At 55.4% G+C, this 19,297-nt stretch overlaps 2 protein-coding genes across 5 annotated transcripts in view; one reads left to right on the forward strand and one right to left on the reverse strand.

Annotated features, from left to right (window-relative positions):
• Positions 1–4,832, reverse strand: part of LOC308510857 (pseudouridine-5'-phosphatase-like) — a 129,069-nt gene extending 124,237 nt beyond the window's left edge. For 2 of the 3 annotated variants that reach the window (XM_081080912.1, XM_081080910.1), the window contains exon 1: positions 4,672–4,793. In XM_081080912.1, the coding sequence (XP_080937038.1) occupies positions 4,672–4,741 (70 nt within the window). In that variant the 5' untranslated portion in view covers positions 4,742–4,793. Of the gene's footprint in view, positions 1–4,671 lie in introns of all 3 variants that reach the window. The other variant, XM_081080911.1, reaches the window with a different exon arrangement.
• Positions 4,575–19,297, forward strand: part of STS (steroid sulfatase) — a 189,908-nt gene continuing 175,185 nt past the window's right edge. For both annotated transcript variants that reach the window (XM_081080908.1, XM_081080907.1), the window contains exon 1: positions 4,575–4,702. In XM_081080908.1, the coding sequence (XP_080937034.1) occupies positions 4,689–4,702 (14 nt within the window). In that variant the 5' untranslated portion in view covers positions 4,575–4,688. The remainder of the gene's footprint in view (positions 4,703–19,297) is intronic.

The raw sequence follows: 19,297 nt of genomic DNA on the forward strand, positions 1-19,297 counted from the left end.
TTTGGAATGTGGCTCCTTGCAGCCGAGAGCAGACGTGCTGAGTGTAAAATGCACAGATTTCAAAGACCGGGCGTCAACAATGAATGCAAAACGCCTGCATTTTTTTTTTCCTTTTAAATTCTGAATATGTGTTGAATGGCAACCATTTGGATAACAGGATAGAATTAAAAAAGAAAGAATTCCATTCAGGTTGCATCAGCTGGTTTCAATGTCAAGAGGAGAAAATTGAAGGCGTGTTTGCTTATTTCTGTTTGTGCTGCTCTAGACCGCAACTTCCTCATCTTTTGCAAAAAAAGGGCCCACCCCTGTGTGCGGGCATGCGTTCGCTCCTAATTCCGGCTGTTTGTGAACTAGATACTAACCCTCCTCGCCCGGGAGCTGAGATACTGGGACATAGTTGTCATCGTTGTCATTCTTGCACAATCTAGTCCTGGTTCACGGCCACCTCGGTCCCCTTCTCTCTCGCGGTAAAGGGCACGGGAACGCCCAGACTATTACCTGGGTCATGTCCCTGGATCCTCGCCCGGGGTGACTGCGTGACCTGAGCCTTATGTCAACGAAAACTGAATCCTTTCTGTGCGGAGGGACAACAGTGTCACAGTGCACCTCAAAGCCGCCTGGCTTCCCCGTCAACATTTCAGGAAAAAAAAATAAAAGAAATAAAATCTCTATTTACTTCCTCATTCTCCTGGGATGAAGCAAGCAGCTCCAGTAAGAATTCCCCCCATGAGCCTGTATTCAACTCCACTTCCTTGCAAACCAAGTACGGGCGATACAGTAACGAGGAGAACTTCTAGGGGAGGTGGTGGGGGAGGGAGATGCATTCAAAATTCCTAAAAGCCGACCTCCTGCAAAAGAACTCATTATAAATGGACTAGAGGCCCAATGCATGAAAACTCGTGCAGGAGCGGGCCTTCCTTCCCCAGGCTGCCGGCACCGGCTTCCCTCCAGCACCCGGGGCCCCGGCTGCTTCCCTCCTCGCAGCCCAAGAGCACCTGGGACCCGGCTGGCTTCCCTGGGGCCCTGGCTTCATCAGGAAGGACATCCGGAATGATGTCTGGGAGATATCCGGTCTAATTAGCATATTACCCTTTTATTATTACAGTATAGATTATTATTATAGACCAGAGGCCCAGTGCATGAAATTCGTGCACTGGAGGGGGATGGGGTCTCCTCAGCCCAGCTTGCACCCTCTGGCAATCCAGGACCCCTTGGGGGACTTCCCTCTCGCAATCCAGAATCGCTGGCTCCTAGTCGCTCACCTGCCTGCCTGCCTGATCGCACCTAATGGCACACCTGTCTGCCTGATCACCCCTAATCACTCTGCCTGCCTGATCGCTCCTAACTGCTCGCCTGCCTGCCTGATCGCCCCTAACCGCTCACCTGCCTGCCTGATCGCCCCTAACCTCTCTGCCTGCCTGATCGCCCCTAACCGCTCACCTGCCTGCCTGATCGCCCATAACCTCTCTGCCTGCCTGATCACCCCTAATTACTCTGCCTGCCTGATCGCCCCTAACTGCTCGCCTGCCTGCCTGATTGCCCCTAATCACTCTGCTTGACTGATCGCCCCTAATCACTCTGCCTGCCTGATTGCCCCTAATTGCTCCCCTGCCTGCCTGATCGCCCCTAACCACTCACCTGCCTGCTTGATTGCCCCTAATCACTCTGCTTGCCTGATCGCCCCTAATCACTCTGCCTGCCTGATTGCCCCTAACTGCTCCCCTGCCTGCCTGATCACCCCTAACTGCTCACCTGCCTGCCTGATCGCCCCTAACTGCTCACCTGCCTGCCTGATCGCCCCTATTCTCTCTGCCTGCCTGATCGCCCCTAACTGCTCGCCTGCCTGCCTGATCGCCCCTAACCACCTCTGCCTCGGCCCCTGCCACTGTGGCTTCATCCGGAATGACATCCGGAAGGTCGTTCAGCTTTCTGGTCTAATTACATAGAGTATGTTACGCTTTTATTATTATAGATACCTGGTTAGGCCAATAACAGATACAACTGCAGCTACGCCAGGTGCTTACGATTGTAGAACATTCCATGCAAAGGAGATGCTATTTCTAGGAGCGCTGCTCTAGACTCATGGTCGGCAAACTGCGGCTCGCGAGCCACATGCGGCTCTTTGGCCCCCTGAGTGTGGCTCTTCCACAAAATACCACGTGCGGGCACGCATGTGCAGTGCGATTGAAACTTCGTGGCCCACGCACAGAAGTCGGTATTTTGTGGAAGAGCCACGCTCAAGGGGCCAAAGAGCCGCACGTGGCTCGCGAGCCGCCGTTTGCCGACCATTGCTCTAGGGCAGTGATGGCGAACCTCTTGAGCTCGGCGTGTCAGCATTTTGAAAAAAAGTTAACTCTGGTGCCGTGTCACATATAGAAATTTTTTGATCTTTGCAACCATAGCAAAACAAAGACTTCTATTTTTGATGTTTATTTTATATATTTAAATGCCATTTAACAAAGAAAAACCAAGCAAAAAAATGAGTTCGCCTGTCACCTCTGACACGCGTGTCATAGGTTCGCCATCACTGGTCTAGACCGTAGACTTCCTTCTCTTGCAGGGAGAAGGGCCCATCCCCGTGCAATTAATTGCAGTTCTAGACAAACGAGGAAATTTTGAAAAGAGAGAGGGAGAGAGAATAAGCAGAGGTGAATTTCTGAGAACTCTGTGCAAGGCGATACCACCTCAAAGAACGGCCAGGACAGGAGACAAAAAGGGATGGATGGGGAAAGGGCTTAGGTCTTATCTTCGCCAAGGGCCACGGATTCTGGGTTTTCAGGGAATTGGGTACGCCTTCAACCAGCAAAGAGGAGACCCCGGCCGGCCGGGGCGGAGAGCCATCTGCAAGCCCGGCCACGTAAGTCACCTCTCATCGCTTCAGGGAAACAGCTAAGGATTCCGGAGGCCGCAGTAAGCATCCAGCCAGCCCATTGAGAAGTTAATAAATTTAATTTTAACGAGGCAGCTCCGTTTACATTAAAATTCATGAGCCTCCCGCCCCAGGTTCCCTGGATCTTTGCTTGGGAGGCTCAGGAATTGGATCCTGTCACCGCTTTAGCCACCTGAGCAGGGAAATTCACGTACGTCCACAAACTGTAGTTAAGAACCCCAAAAGCTTTGTGAAACGGGGTCGTGTCGGAATTAGGAGCTGCATACGCTCATGTTCTCGCCCATTACCGACCTCTATGGGGATTTTTTTTTTTTCTTTTCCGGAGGAATTTGTCCGGTTAATCTCTCTGGGTCCATAAATAGACTTTTGGCCCTGGCTGGGTTGGCTCAGTGGATACAGCGTCAGCCTGGGGACTGAAGGGTGCCGGGTTCGGTTCCGGTCAAGGCCATGTACCTTGGTTGCGGGCACATCTCCAGTAGGGGGTGTGCAGGAGGCAGCTGATTAATGTTTTCTCTCTCATTGATGTTTCTCCCTTCCTCTCTGTAAAAAAATCAATAAAATAAATTTTTTTAAAAAAAGAGAGAGACTTTTATTTGTGGGCCTTTTCCAAAAAAGTAAATAAATAATCAAGTCTCATTAGTACTGAACCATCTAGCAAAGTGACCGGGGAGGGGGTCAAGGTGAACACCCCATGTGAGATGAGTCCACGCGTTATATTTAGAATCCGATCGACCTGCAGTGCTTTCGCAGCTGGGCGACCTGGGGCGAGTCCCTTTCCCCGTCTGGGCTGCCGCGTTTCTGTCTTTGCATGAGCCCCGTGCAAACTGTGTCCTCCGGTTTCTGTTTTGCATTAGCCTCGAGTTGCAACTGTTTCCTCCAGGATTTTAGGCGAGGACGGAATCAACAGACGTGCACGCCCAGCGGGTCGACATAAAGTAAGCGGGCATTTTTTAAGTCCTAGGAAGCCTTCTTGGGGGGGGGGGTTGGGAGGGGTGGATATGGGGGTCGGGCTATGGGGTCGCGCTCAGGCAGCGTGTCCCTGGGGCTAGGCACTGAGCATTTTCTGCTTGGATTTCTACTTGGAATGCGCCGGGGCTGGCGAGGTCAGGGTGCCTCCGGGGCTGTGGGGTGCAGAGAGCAAGTCTCTCAAATGCATCGCCCCGTGCGTTTCTCCAACTTGCAGGCTTTGGGGGTGAAAATTGCAGATTCTGAGCTGGCGGGTGTGGGCTGCTGAGCGGCCGGGACGCTCGTGAGGGTCCTGGCACTCGCGCCCCACAGGCATTGGGGGGGGCTGGGCAGTGCATGGCGGGAGGTGCAGCAGCAGCAGCAGCAGCCCTGGCCCCCACCCCCTGGCCGGCCGACAGCACCCCCTCCCTCCAGCGAGGCCACTGCAAATGCCTCCGGACATGGTCAGATGTCCGCACACGGCCGGGCGGAGGAGGACGGCTGCTCTGCAAGATGCGACCGGCCAGGTGGGTGCAGCCCCGGGTGCAGGCGGGGAAACCGAGGCCCGTGCTGCGCGCGCACCTCCCGGCGGCGCAGGGGCAGCGGGCGGAGGGTCCTGCGAGGCGGTGCGCCCTCGCGCGCCGCGACCCCTTGCAGGGCGCGATCACCGGAAGTGGGTGCCCCGAGCGGCGCCGGCGCCAAAGCCCCGTGCGCATGCGCGCCGCCGGCCTGACGGGGCCCCGGCCGGCCCGCGCGCCCCCCTCGGGGGTCCCGGGCATGGCCGCCCATTCGCGACCCCGAGCCGCCCTCGCGCGACGCGGCCGGCGACTACTCACCCAGAAGGAGGCCGTCCATGTCGAAGAGCAGGTGGGTGACGGGCCGCGGGGAGGCCATGGGCGCCGCCATTTGTGCCGCCGGGTCCGCCGGGTGGGGGCGGGGAGGGAGGAGGTGCGCGCGCGCCCGCCCGCTCGCCCCGCGGCCCCGCGCACGCGCGCTCCGGGGCGATGCGGCGCCCGTCGCCTTCCCCTCCCCCCCCTCAAGCCCGTCTGCGCATGCGCACCCAGTAACGCCTCCACCCGCGGGCCCCGGGGCGGCGCGCGCACGCGCCCTCGGCCCTGTCCGGGTACGCGCCCCCGCGCACGCGCGCTCGCTCTGGACCGCGCGGACCTGTCCTGCGCACGCGCACCCGGGCTCTCTCGGTCTGTAGCCTAGGGACTGTGGGGCAGGGATGATGCTCAAAGTCTAGGGACCCATGGCGCCGACTTGGGGCAGATGCATGGCTGGAATTTGGACCAAGTGCGGACGGAGGGGAAAGCTAGAGGGTCGTTGGGGGGAAGGGTGCAGAGGTGCTCGCGTTGGCGCCCCCGCGAGCCTCCAGGTCGAGGTGCAGCCCGGGGCCTCGGTCCCAGGACCTGCTGTGAGCTCAGGCGCATGCGCGGAGGCGCTAAGGTCTGCAGCTTTGGCACCTCATGCATCTTGGCATCGCCTGTAGCATCAAGGGCTGGTGCACTGTCCTCGGGCAAAGCCCCGAGGCCGGAGCTGATAGGAAAGGCCTGTGATAAGAAGACTTTTTTTTTAATGCCTCCGGGTTTTGGTCCTTTTACAGCCCTTCTGCATTGCCACCTGCAAGGCATGTGCACCCCACGCTCAGAAATGCCTTTTTGTCCCTGGTTCTGTGGCTGCTCCTTGAGGTTGCACACGCGCGTTTGATCGTCGGGATGCAACCTTCCCAGTAGCAGGAACGAGAAAGCCCCAGCAATTTTATTTTATTTATTATTATTTTTAAAATATATTTTATTGATTTTTTTACAGAGAGGAAGGGAGAGGGATCGAGAGTTAGAAACATTGATGGGAGAGAAACATCGATCAGCTGCCTCCTGCACACCCCCTACTGGGGATGTGTCCTCAACCAAGGTATGTGCCCTTGACCGGAATCGAACCTGGGACCCTTGAGTCCACAGGCCGGAGCTCTATCCATTGAGCCACACTGGTCAGGGCAGCCCCAGAGATTTTAAAATGTGGGGATTGGCCCGGCGGCTGGCAGGCATGGCCCTGGGGTTGACCATCAGCCTACGGACCAGGGGGTCAGGGTTCGGTTCCCAAGTTGCAGGCTCCATCCCCGGGGTGGGGCGTGCAGGAGGCAGCTGGTCCGTGATTCTTATTCTCATTCTCATCCTCGATGTCTATCTGTCTGTCTCTCTCTCTCTCTCTCTCCCCCCCCCCTTCCTCTCTGAAATCAGTAAAAATAGATTTAAAATAAAGTAAATAAATAAAACGCAAGGGCTGTATTTCTGGTGCACACGGGACGCTCCCATTCGGCAAGCTTACCTATCCAATGGGTGTGAAACCTCCCTGCCTCACTCTTGCTCACCTGTAAAATGGGCTGTCAGATGGCATGAGGCAGGTGCAGCTCGGTACTACAAAGAGCGTATTTTCAATTGATTTGGGTCTTCCTAGAGCTGTTGCTGTCAGAGACCCTCCTTCCCTCCACCCCCATTTAATCCCATCTTGAATCTCCCCTGAGGACTTGGAGAAGGAAATGCATCCATCAGTTAGGCCAGTGGTCGGCAAACTCTTTAGTCAACAGAGCCAAATATCAACAGGACAACGATGGAAATTTCTTTTGAGAGCCACATTTTTTAAACTTAAACTAGATAGGTAGGTACATTGTTATTCACTTCATTGGGGTCCTCCTAAGGCTTAGGAAGAGCCACACTCAAGGGGCCAAAGAGCCGCCTGTGGCTCGAGAGCCGCAGTTTGCCGACCACGGGTCTAGGGGATCTTCATTTCCCCGGAGGCCTCTCTCCTCGGTGTGTACACAGCCTTCTTACCCACTGCCTCTTCCTGCTGGCTTCTCTCTCTCTGTCTATTTCTGTTCAAAATTTATTCGTTGGGAGCAAGGACAGCGGGATTCATGGGTTGCCACCCACCCTCAGGTCCCCATGGTCACTTGATACCGAAGTAAAGACTCTCGCCCACCTGGTGTGGGTCGGTGGTTGAGAGCCGGCCTATGAACCAGGAGGTCAGGGTGCGATTCCCGGTCAAGGGCACATGCCCAGGTTTCGGGCTCGGTTCCCAGTTGGGGGCGTACAGGAGGCAGCAGATCAAAGACTCTCATCATTGATGTTTCTATCTCTCCGTCTCCCTCCCTCTCTGAAATCAATAAAAAAATAAAAATGAAATATATTTGTATTTGTTCATCATTTTATGTTGTTCTTTATATTCCATAAATGAGAAGGTAGGGGAGGGTGGGGGTAAGGGGAGAGAGATCAACCAAAGGACTTGTCTGCATGCCTATCTGCCTAACCAATGGACACAGACACCAGGGGGTGAGGGCATGAGTGTGGGGGGAGGGGGTGGGAGGCAATGGGGGGATAAGGACACATAGGTAATACCTTAATCAATAAAGAAAAAAATTATATATAAAAAATATATATATTTGTATTGATTTCAGAGAGGAAGGGAGAGGGAGAGAGATATAGAAACCTCAATGATGAGAGAGAATCACGGATCGGCTGCCTCCTGCACGCCCCCCACTGGGGATGGAGCCCGCAACCCGGGCATGTGCCCTTGACCGGGAATCGAACCCGGGACCTCCTGGTTCCTAGGTCGACGCTCACCACTGGGCCCCGCCGGCCGGGCCAGGTGTCCAGTTTAAAGAGGGATGAGTCGTCCGTGGTTCAATTGGCCCTTTGTCCCGTGGCAGCTGCAGAGAAGCCACCAGCCCTCGGGTGACCCGGGCACGCTCGTCCCTAACAGACGGTCCCTTATGCCACTCTCCCCGGGCCCTGGCCAGGTGCCCGCGAGGCTCCCGACGGAGCTGGGCGAGGCCTTGGGCCCTGCACCTGAGAGGGGGCAGGCGGGGCAGCCCTGCCTGGGCCCGGCCTCCGCTCTCGGACCCGACCAGCACGGCTCCCCATTCTTGCGTTTCTCTCCGCGTTTCCGAGCGTCTTGCGTTGTGGGTAAGTGATCGAATTCTAAAATCCCTCAGAGAGAGAACAAATGTGAAAATTAAATGCCTTCATGGTTGTGTCAAAAGGATATATGTATATATATATATATATATATGTGTGTGTGTATATGCGCACATAAAATTTATATGTGATATATATATCCAAAAATAGTTCACGTGTATACACATTTATGTGTGTATATATGTATATATATCTATAATATCTATGATAATAAAAGCGTAATATGCTATTTAGACCAGACAGCCGAACGACCTTCCGGATGTCATTCTGGGCATCCTTCCGGATGGAGCCCTGGTGTCGGGGACTGAGGCAAAGGTGGTTAGGGGCAATCAGGCAGCCAGGTGAGTGCTTAGGGGCAATCAGGCAGGCAGGTGAGTGGTTAGGGGCGATCAGACAGCCAGGCGAGCGCTTAGGGGCGATCAGACAGGCAGGCGAGTGGTTAGGGGCGAACAGGCAGCCAGGTGAGCAGTTAGGGGTGATCAGACAGGCAGGCAAGTGGTTAGGGGCGATCAGGCAGCCAGGCGAGCGCTTAGGAGTGATCAGGCAGGCAGGCGAGTGGTTAAGGGCGATCAGGCAGCCAGGTGAGTGGTTAGGGGTGATCAGGCAGGCAGGCGAGTGGTTAGTGGCGATCAGGCAGGCAGGCGAGCGGTTAGGGGCGATCAGGCAGGCAGGTGAGCGGTTAGGGGCGATCAGGCAGGCAGGCGAGCGGTTAGGGGCGATCAGGCAGGCAGGCGAGCGGTTAGGGGCGATCAGGCAGGCAGGCGAGCGGTTAGGGGCGATCAGGCAGGCAGGCGAGCGGTTAGGGGCGATCAGGCAGGCAGGCGAGCGGTTAGGGGCGATCAGGCAGGCAGGCGAGCGGTTAGGGGCGATCAGGCAGGCAGGCGAGCGGTTAGGGGCGATCAGGCAGGCAGGCGAGCGGTTAGGGGCGATCAGGCAGGCAGGCGAGTGGTTAGAGGCGATCAGGCCGGCAGGCGAGTGGTTAGGGGGGATCAGGCAGGCAGGAGAGCGGTTAGGGACGATCAGGCAGCCGGGCGAGCAGTTAGGAGCCAGCGGTCCTGGATTGTGAGAGGGATGTCTGACTACCGGTTTCGGCCCGATCCCACAGGCACTCGGACATCCCCCAAGGGGCCCCGATTGAGAGAGAGTGCAGGCGAGGCTGAGGTATCCCTACCTCTGCCCCCCCTCCCCCGCCTGCACAAATTTCGTGCACCGGGCCTCTAGTTTATATATAAAGTGAGAATAAAGGAAGGAAGGAAAATCTGAAAAAATGAACAAGGAGAAACAATTTTTTAAAAAATATATTTGTATGGCCCTGGCTGGTGTTGCTCAGTGGGTAGAGTGTCAGCCTGCAGACTGAAGGGTTCTGGGTTCGATTCCCGGTCAAGGGCACATGGCCGGGTTGCAGGCTCGATCCCCAGTAGGGAGCGTGCAGGAGGCAGCCGATCCATGATCCTCTCTCATCATTGATGTGTGTGTCTCTCTCTCTCGGCCTCTGCTTTCTGTCTCTGAAATAAAAAATATATATTGAAATGAAAATATATTTTTATTGATTTCAGACAGGAAGGGAGAGGGAGAGAGAGATAGAAGCCTCAATGATGAGAGAGACTCACGGATCGGCCGCCTCCTGCACGCCTCCTACTGGGGATCGAGCCCGCAACCCCGCAACCCGGGCACGTGCCCTTGACGGGGAATCGAACCCAGAACCCCTCCTTCCTAGGTGGATGCTCAACCCCTGAGCCCCGCCGGCCGGGCGAGAAACCACCTCTCCCCGCTGCAGGTTGGACGTCAATGGTGCCAGGGTGCCAGGGTGGCAGGAGCCAGCACCCCTGACGGCGTTGAGCAAGCAGCCCGGGGCGGCGGGGGCGAAAGCCAGCTCTGCAGCCGCCGCCTCTTCCTCCCCAGGTGACATCAGCCGGGAAGGGCGGCGCCCGGCCTCCGCTCTCATCCACCCGCGATGTGCTCACGGCCGCTGCACAGGGTGGACACCCGCCACCCCGGGGGGCGGGGGGGGGGTCCCCGGCGCTCTGCCCGTTTTTATTTCTAACGCCCCGTTTGTTGAGCGTCGAGCTGTGAACCAGGAGGTCAGGGTTCGATTCCCGGTCGAGGGCACAGGCCCGGGTTGTGGGCTCCATCCCCAGTAGGGGGCGTGCAGGAGGCAGCCGATCCGTGATTCTCTTTCATCGTGGATGTTTCTGTCTCTTTCTCCCTCCCCCTTCCTCTCGGAAATCAATTAAAAAAAAAAAATCTTCTGCCCTGGCCCGTTTGGCTCAGTGGTTAGAGTGTCGGTTGTCGGACCGAAGGGTCGGTCCTGGGTTCGATTCTGGTTAAGGGCACGTTCCAGGGTGCCCAGTAGGGCGGCGTGCAAGAGGCAGCCGATCCGTGATTCTCTGTCATCATGGATGCTTCTGTCTCTCTCTCCCTCTCCCTTCCTCTGGGAAATCAATAATAATATAAACAAAACAATAATAATTTAAGAAAAACTAAGAAAATAAATTCCTTAATTCATCCTTGCAGTGCAGATGCTTGCTGCAGACCCTGGGAGACCAAACCTCGTCTCAGCGGATAGAGCGTCGGCCTGCGGGCTGACGGGTCCCGGGTTCGATTCCGGTCAAGGGCACGTGCCCAGTGAATGGCATCGGAGGGAAAACAGGAAAGAAGCTACTAGAACAGCGGTTCTCAACCTGTGGGTCGCGGCCGCTTTGGGGGTCGAACGACCCTTTCGCAGGGGTCGCCTCAGACCGTCGGAAAACACATCTATAATCACATATTGTTTTTGTGATTGATCACTGTGCTTTGATGATATTCAATGTGTCACCATGACAATGCATCCTGCAGATCAGATGTTTCCATGACGATTCGTAACAGCAGCCACATGACAGCGATGATGTAGCAACGAGAATAATGTTATGGTTGGGGGTCCCCACAGCATGGGGAGCTGTGTTCAAGGGTCGCGACGTTAGGGAGGTCGAGAACCACAGGTCTAGAGGAAGCTGGTTGTCCTGGGGTCCTGGGGTCCGATCGCCCCAGGACGTGAACGCACACGCTCCCCAGCCACCTCCTCAGTCACCGCTGATAAGATAGGGTTTGGCCTCCACCCCCGGGGCTGACGGGGCTTGGCTCACCGCCTGACCTGGGCATCTGTCGGCCAGGAATGCATTCCTCCGGGCGCTGCGTGCCCTGCCCGTGGGCGTCCCGGGCATAGCAGGGCTGGCTGGGCTCCGTGCGTGGGGCCGAGGGTGAGCGGGTGAGCGGTTCTGACCGACACGGGCAGGTCCCCGCGTGTCGGGGTGCCCCCCGGGCCTCTGCGGACACCTGTTCCGTTTCTCTGCCCTGGGCACCGAAATTGCTCCCCGTAAACTTGCTGTGTTTTTGATTATTTTTTTTTTTGCCCAAGGTGCCAGCAGGTACAGAAAGATCGCACGGATGAGTTCAGACGCCCGATGGGCTCACGGCTCTCTCCGTCCAGGAAGTGGCTGGCGTCTGAGTGATGTCTGAGACGCGTGGGGCGGAGGGCAGGTCCGGTGAGGGAGACGGGCAGCTGAATAGCTTTTTTATGAGAGATTCATTCTCCGGTTCCCCGGGGATGACAGCAGGACCGGAGGCCGGGTGGCCCCATATAACCGGCCAGGCTGCTCAATGGTTATCGACTCCCCGGGAGGGCAGGCCGGGCGCCGGGTGTGGGAAGCCGCGTGAGGTTCCCCCGAGGGAGGCACAGCGTCCGCCTGTCTGTCTGCCTGCCTGTCTGCCCGGGTTCCAGGGAGCAGCCCCGTCCGAAGGCCTCGCTCGTCAAACGCGGTGAGTGCGATGGATTTATTTTTATTTTTTTCTTCCCGGCGGGCTGCTCAGATGTGGAGATAAGTTGCGACGTTGGGGCTGGGGAAGGAGTCCTCAGGCTTGCGTTTGCGTGTCTTTCTGGACTAAAGCGTGGGCGCGGTGAGGTTCATTAAAAAAAAAAAAAATTAGGCCCTGGCCGATGTGGCTCAGTGGATAGAGCGTCGGCCTGTGGACTGAAGGGTCCCGGGTTCGATTCCGGTCAAGGGCACATGCCCGGGTTGCGGGTTCGATCCCCAGTGTGGGGGCGTGCAGGAGGCGGCCGATCTGTGATTCTCTCCGATCGTTGATGTTTCTCTCTCTCTCCCCCTGTCCCTTCCTCTCTGAAATCAACAATAATATAAACAAAATAATAATTTTTAAAAAAACTAAGAAAAGAAAATCCTAAGAACTAAGAAAATAAAATCCTAACCAACTAAGAAAAGAAAATACGTTTTTAAAAAATTAGCCCTGGCTGGTGTGGCTCAGTGGATAGAGTGTCGGCCTGCAGACTGAAGGGTCCCGGGTTCGATTCCGGTCAAGGGCACACGCCCGGGTTGTGGGCTCGATCCCCAGTGTGGGGCGTGCAGGAGGCAGCCGATCCATGATTCTCTCCCATCGTTGATGTTTCTCTCTCTCTCCCCCTGTCCCTTCCTCTCTGAAATCAATAATAATATAAACAAAATAATAATTTTAAAAAAACTAAGAAAATAAAATCCTAAGAACTAAGAAAATAAAATCCTAAACAACTAAGAAAAGAAAATACGTTTTTAAAAAATTAGCCCTGGCTGGTGTGGCGCAGCGGATAGAGCGTCGGCCTGCGGACTAAAGGGTCCCGGGTTCGATGCTGGTCAAGGGCACACGCCCGGGTTGCGGGCTCGATCCCCAATGTGGGGTGTGCAGGCGGCAGCCGATCAATGGTTCTCTCTCATCATTGATGTTTCTCTCTCTCTCTCTCACTCTCTCTCCCTCTCCCTTCCTCTCTGAAATCCATGAAAATATATTTTTTAAAAATTAGCCCTGGCCAGTGTGGCTCAGTGGATAGAGCGTCGGCCTGCAGACTGAAGGGTCCCGGGTTCGATTCCGGTCAAGGGCACACGCCCGGGTTGCGGGCTCGATCCCCAGTGTGGGGCGTGCAGGAGGCCGCCGATCAATGATTCTGTCTCATCGGTGATGTTTCTCTCTCTCCCTCTCCCTTCCTCTCTGAAACCCATAAAAATATATATATATATATTTTTTAAATTAAGGAGCTAATTCTTAGCTCGGGGAGTCCGTTAAAAACCGTCTTCCGTGGAAAGAATTCAAGCTTGTACATCCTTCCCTGTCGCGTTGAATTGTTGGTTTTTTTTTTTTTTTAATTTTTAAGACCTCTCGCCACAGTTTGCTAATTACCATGTTTTCATTTGCCCATCGGCCCAGAATAAAGAGATATTTTTTGGGGGGCAGAGAGAGCAGGAGAGCCCGATGTCTTCTTTGTGTCTGGATTAAAGGGTTCGTTTGAAACCACGAGTTTGAGAATCCCCCCCCCCCAAAAAACGTCAAAGCCAGATGCAAAAAATAAAAATAAAAAAAAATAAAAAAATTTGCAGCCATCAGAGCATTTTGCTGCAGCCGTCGGGCATCCTGGAGAGAAATCGAAGGCGTTAAATGTGGGCATCACAGTATTACACCTGCAGCCTCCATGCTGGATGCAGGGACTGCAAATAGCTGCTCTTTGAAGCTTGATCTTTGTTGCTTTTCTGAAAAGTCACTGGGAGAAGGAATTCGTAGCCATTTCACGCCTTTTGAAAACTTGATTTTTTTTTTCACGCCCTGGCCTGTTCAGCTCAATGGTTAGAGCGTCGTCGGCCCCGTTGGCCGCAGGGTAGCGGGTTCGATTCCCCGGTCTGGGGCACGTAGCATGCCTGGGTCGCGGGTTCCCAGGCCGCGTTGGTTTTGATGTATTTATTTATTTTAAAAAATATTTTATTTTTATGTGTGTTCCTTCTTGCCCGAGGATATTTTTTTATTGATTTTATTTTTTGAGAGAAAGACAGAGAGAGAGAGAATCATTGATGTGAGAGAGACACATCCATGGGTGACATCCCTGGGCCGGGGCCTGGGATCGAGCCCGCAACCGAGGTCCGTGCCCTTGACCGGGAATCGAACCCGGGACCCTCCCGTCCGCAGGCCGGCGCTCTACCCACTGAGCCACACCGGCCGGGCCGTGCGTGTGACGATTCTCTGGCGGTAAACCCTTCACCGTGTCACCCGTGAGTGATGCTCACTCAGTAAGACGTGCATTTCCCCCTCGCGAGTCACCGCGTCCACGTGTCTCCCCGTCGGCTAGCGGCGTTTTTGCATCTCCGTCGCATTCGTTCTGCGGGCCGACCTCCCGGGTGGGGTTGAAGAACTGTCCTTAGAGACGAGGCCACTAAAATGAGGAAGATCTCGCCCTGGCCGGTGTGGCTCAGGGGATAGAGCGTCGGCCTGCGGACTGAAGGGACCCGGGTTCGATTCCTGGCTCGGTCCCCTGCCCCGGCCACGGTTGGGGGTGAGGGCCGGAGGCAACCTGTGGATGCGTCTCGCTCACATCGATGTTTCTCTCCATCCCCTTCTCCCTCCACCCTCCCTCCCACTCTCTCTCTAAAAAATCAATGGGGGAGCCCTGGCCGGTGTGGCTCAGTGGATAGAGCGCCGGCCTGCAGACTGAAGGGTCCTGGGTTCGATTCCCGGCCAAGGGCACATGCCCGGGTTGCGGGATGGATCCCCAGTGGGGGGCGTGCAGGAGGCAGCCGATCCGTGATTCTCTCTCATCATTGATGTCTCTCTCTCGCTCTCTCTCTTTCTCCCTCCTCTCTGAAATCAATAAAGAAATATATTTTTAAAAATTACAAAAATATAAAAGTAATAAAAACCTACGGGGGAAATATCCTAGGATGAATGTAAATGACTATGTAATCGACGGTGTTCATTTTTCTTGGTGTTTATTTCAAAAAAATGATACGTGTATTTATGCATGTATTTATTTATTATTTTTTCAATTCTTTGTTATTGAAAGCATGGCATAGGCCCCCTCTCTCCCTCCACCTTGTCCTCTCCCAGCCTGCCCCCTGCACCCCTCCTCCAGGCCCCCCACCTCTAGGTTTTGTTCCATACAAATTTGTGACGTATTTTCAAGATGAGAGAGAAAGCTCACATGCATTAGAAAAAAAAATAAAAATAAATTAGACCTCCAGCCAGCACACGGATTTCTCGCATCATGGTGGCCTGGGACCGAAATCAGGCGAAATGTATTTCTGGACCACAGTTCATTTTTTTAAGTTTTACATTTTTTATTTTTTGAGGTTGGTTTCCCCGTACGTTTCCTGAATCCTACCAGTGTTGCGTTTCGATTTCCTTTTCACTAGCCTGGTTAGTAAACAGGTAGCCCAGTCTGCCTGCTTTTTGTAATTTCAAAAATCTCAGATGTCACCTGGAGCCCCTTTTTATAAAAAAACACACAAAAAAACTAGAGGCCTGGTGCACGAAATTCGTGCACCTGGGGTGTTCCCTCAGCCCAGCCTGTGCCCTCTCGCAGTCCAACAGCCCCTGGGGGATGTCTGGCTGACGGCTTAGGCCCGCTCCCCCTGGCCTGCCGCAGAGCCTGGCTCAGAGCTTGTGGCTGAGCAGAGCTCCCCCTGTGGGAGCGCACAGACCACCACGGGTCAGCTCCTGCATTGAGCGTCTGCCCCCTGGTGGTCAGTGCACATCATAGCAGCTGGTCGTTCTGCCCTTTGGTCAATTTGCATATTAGCCTTTTATTTTATAGGATTCTTTTTTCTTGATTTCAGAGGGAGAGAAACATGAGAATCACAGATCGGTTGCCTCCTGCACGCTCCCTACCGGGGATTGAGCCTGCAACCTGTGTACGTGCCCTTGACCAGGAATCGAACTGTGACTTCTGGTTCGTAGGTCAATGCCCAACCACTGAGCCACACTGGCTGGGTTGGGGCACCGTTTTTCAAATAAATGCATCATGATGTTATTAGTTCCTTGATCCTAGATATCTCATCAGCCTTTAACTTTAAACAAAAGTGTGTGTGTGTGTGTGTGTGTGTGTGTAACAGGGACGGGGATGCCTAATAAATTAGTTAGATTTATTAGGGCAAATCAGTTAGATTTATTAGTGCAAAATCAAAGGCCTTTCTTTTAAAATATATTTTTATTGACTTGAGAGAGAGAGAGAGAGAGAGAAGCATCAATGATGAGAGAGAATCATGGATCGGCTGCCTCCTGCACACCCCCTACTGGGGATCAAACCCGCAACCCCAGACGTGCCCTTGACCAGACTCGAACCCGGACCCTTCCGCCTGCAGGTCAAAAGCCTTTCTTAGCATTCCACCTGAGGTTGCTGCGAGACAGACCGAAAACATACCAGATGCCAAATCTAATAAGAAATCTAGATTTGGACCACCATTTAAGCTCCCATGAAAACCTGCTTAATTTTTATGAAAATTCATTGAAATTAAGTTTGTGGGGGTGGCTGGTTAATAAGATCACGTAGGTTTCAAGGACACATTTCTGTGGTACGTGATCTGCATCTGCCACCCACCGTCCAATCATCTTTCCGTGAGCGTTTAGCCCCGCCCAGCTCAGCTTTTGACGGACAGTGTTGCTGTTCCGGCCCCTAAGACGCAGCTCAAAGTTTGCTTCATTGATAAAATCCTATAGAATGAAGAGGTAATATGCAAATTAACCCTCACGCCCTCACAAGATGGCTGCATGGGGCGACCAGGCCGGCAAAGGGGGCAGTAAGGGGAGACCAGGACGATTGGGGGCCAGCAGTTGGGGGCGACCAGGCCAGCAGGGGGGGCAGTTGGGGGCGACCAGGCCAACAGTGGGGGCAGTTGGGGGTGACCAGGACGATCGGGGGGGGGGCAGTTAGGAGCGACCAGGCCGGCAGGGAGGGCACAGTTAAGGGCGACCAGGCCAGCAGTGGGGGCAGTAAGGGGAGACCAGGACGATCGGGGGCCAGCAGTTGGGGGCGACCAGGCCAGCAGGGGGGGCAGTTGGGGGCGATTAGGCTGGCAGGGCGGGCAGTTAGGGGCGACCAGGCCAACAGTGGGGGCAGTTGGGGGGCGACCAGACCAGCAGGGGGGGCAGTTAGGGGCAACCAGGCCAACAGTGGGGGCAGTTGGGGGTGACCAGGTCAGTTGGGGGGGCAGTAAGGGGTGACCAGGCCGGCAGGGGGGGCAGTTAGGGGCGACCAGGCCAACAGGGGGTACAGTTAGGGGCAACCAGGCCAACAGTGGGGGCAGTAAGGGGTGACCAGGACGATCGGGGGGGCAGTTAGGGGCGACCAGGCCGGCAGGGAGGGCGCAGTTAAGGGCGACCAGGCAGGCAGTGGAGGCAGTAAGGGGAGACCAGGCTGGCAGGGGGGAGCAGTTAGGGGCAACCAGGCCAACAGTGGGGTCAGTTGGGGGTGACCAGGTCAGTTGGGGGGGCAGTTAGGGGCGACCAGGCCAACAGTGGGGGCAGTTGGGGGTGACCAGGTCGGTCGGGGGGGCAGTTAGGAGCCACCAGGCCGGCAGGGAGGGGGAAGTTGGGGGCGATGAGGCAGGCAGGCAGGTGAGCGTTTTAGGAGCCAGCGGTCCAGGATTGTGAGAGGGAAGTCCGGCTGCCTGGGATCGGGCCTAAGCCGCCAGTTGGACATCCCCCAAGGGGTCCCGGATTGGAGAGGGTGCAGGCCGGGCTGAGGGCACCCCCCCCCCGCTGTGCACGAATTTCGTGCACCGGGCCTCTAGTCAATAAATAGCAGAGGCTGTGGAGGGGGAGCACCACAAGGCGCCTGCGCAGACCTGCCCCCGTCTGCCCTCTTGGGTGTGCGTCCGGCTTCTCATGTCCATCCCTGCCCCCTGGGGGACAGGGACCTGTAAGCTCGGAGCCTGAGTCAGCCGGCCCGCACCTGTGGCCGCAGGTAAGCGCCTTGGCAGCGATGACCAAAGGGGCGTGCAGCCCCGGGCGGGCGGGCGGGCGCTGGGAGATGCTGTGGGTGCCGTGTGGGTGACAAGCAGATGCCTCTGAGGACGGGGACGTCCGCTGACTCGTCCGGCTGACTCAGCGGCTCAGCCCTGGGCTCCCTCGCGGGGTGCGGGGCCCTTGGCTGCCGGCGGGTGAGCTGGGGGCCAGGGTCCTCTAGTTCTCTCTCGTTTTTTTTTATTTTTTTAAATATTTTAAATCCTCCCCCGAGGACATTTTTTTCCACTTATTTTTATTATTATTTTGTTAATCCGCGGGTGAGGATTAACAAAAAAATCAAAATAAAAAAATTCGTCTCCAGCCCTGGCTGGTGTGGCTCAGTGGGTAGAGCTCACTCGGCCCACACGGACTGAAGGGTCCCGGGTTCGATTTCCAGTCGAGGGCACCTCCCTGGGTTGCGGGTTCCATCCCCGGCCCAGGCCCCCGGTCGGGGCGCGTGCAGGAGGCAACCAATGGATGTGTCTCTCTCACATCCGTGTCTCTATCCGCGCCCCTCCCTCCCTCCCTTCCACTCTGTCTAAAAATCAATGGAAAAAACAATAATATCAAAGAAATAATATTAACAAAGAAACTTTTTTTTTTTTTCAAAATGGTCTCCAGATGTTTCCTGGAGGGAAAACCACTCCCCCACCCCCCATACCCCCCACCCGTTTAGAATCAGGGACTTAGGGGCCGGCTTGAGGGACCTGGGTCCCTGGGTGAGGGTTCCCTGGGGCCTGCTCGGACACCCCCGTCCGTGTGGCGAGACGCGAGGTTATCTAAGGTCAGGTGACTCGGCCAACATCCCCGTCGGCGCCGATGGGCTTGCCAGGGCCTCACGTCTTCGACGGAAGACAGCCCTTTGTCCAGCACCGAGCAGAAAAGAGAAAGATTGGGGAGCTCGGTTTTGGGGGTCACTTGCTTGGCAGTGACACGCTGCCCAAACTGGTGTGAGTTCGAGGTCACAACCCAAGGGCTCCCAGTAATTGTTTACAGCTCAGTTGGTTGGAGCGTTGTCCCAATACTCCAACGTGTTGCACCGAGGTTGTGGGTTCGATTCCCGGTCGGGGCACATGCCCGGGTTGCGGGCTCGATCCCCAGTCGGGGGCCTGCAGGAGGCGGCCGATCCCTGCTTCTCTCTCGTCATGGATGTGTCTCTCTCTCTCTCCCTCTCCCTTCCTCTCTCTGAAAATCAATAAAAAATATATATTTTAAGAAAATGCAACAGGTGAGGAGAAAAAAAAAACACAGAGAAAAGACTCGGAGACCCAGACAACAGGCTGGTGATAACGACAGAGAAAGGGGGTGGGGGTGGGCGGGAGAGGGTAAAGGCGGGATCAGTGGTGATGGGAGGGGATTTGACTTGGGGGGTGAACGCAGATACAGTTGGCAGGTGATGGATGTGTCCTCCTGAGACCGATATAACTTCATTAGCCACTGCCACCCCCGTACATCCGGTTCTGACACTCAAACAAGAGCCCTCCTTCCCCCCACCCCCGGTCCATTTCGGTGCAGAAGAGAGGAACTTAGGTGAGCGTGGTGTCTGCGAGGCCATGGTCTCTCAGAGTGCACACAGTTGGTGCTTGGGGCTGGGGAATCCCTCGAGGTGGGAGGGGCCTTGCACATAGTAGGATGTGTAGCCGCATCCTCCAGCGCGCAGTGGGACGTGCCCGGGCCCCCGCCCAACGGTGACCTCAGA

The sequence above is a fragment of the Myotis nattereri genome (assembly GCF_964212035.1).
Source record: "Myotis nattereri genome assembly, chromosome: X".
Classification (NCBI taxonomy): domain Eukaryota; kingdom Metazoa; phylum Chordata; class Mammalia; order Chiroptera; family Vespertilionidae; genus Myotis; species Myotis nattereri.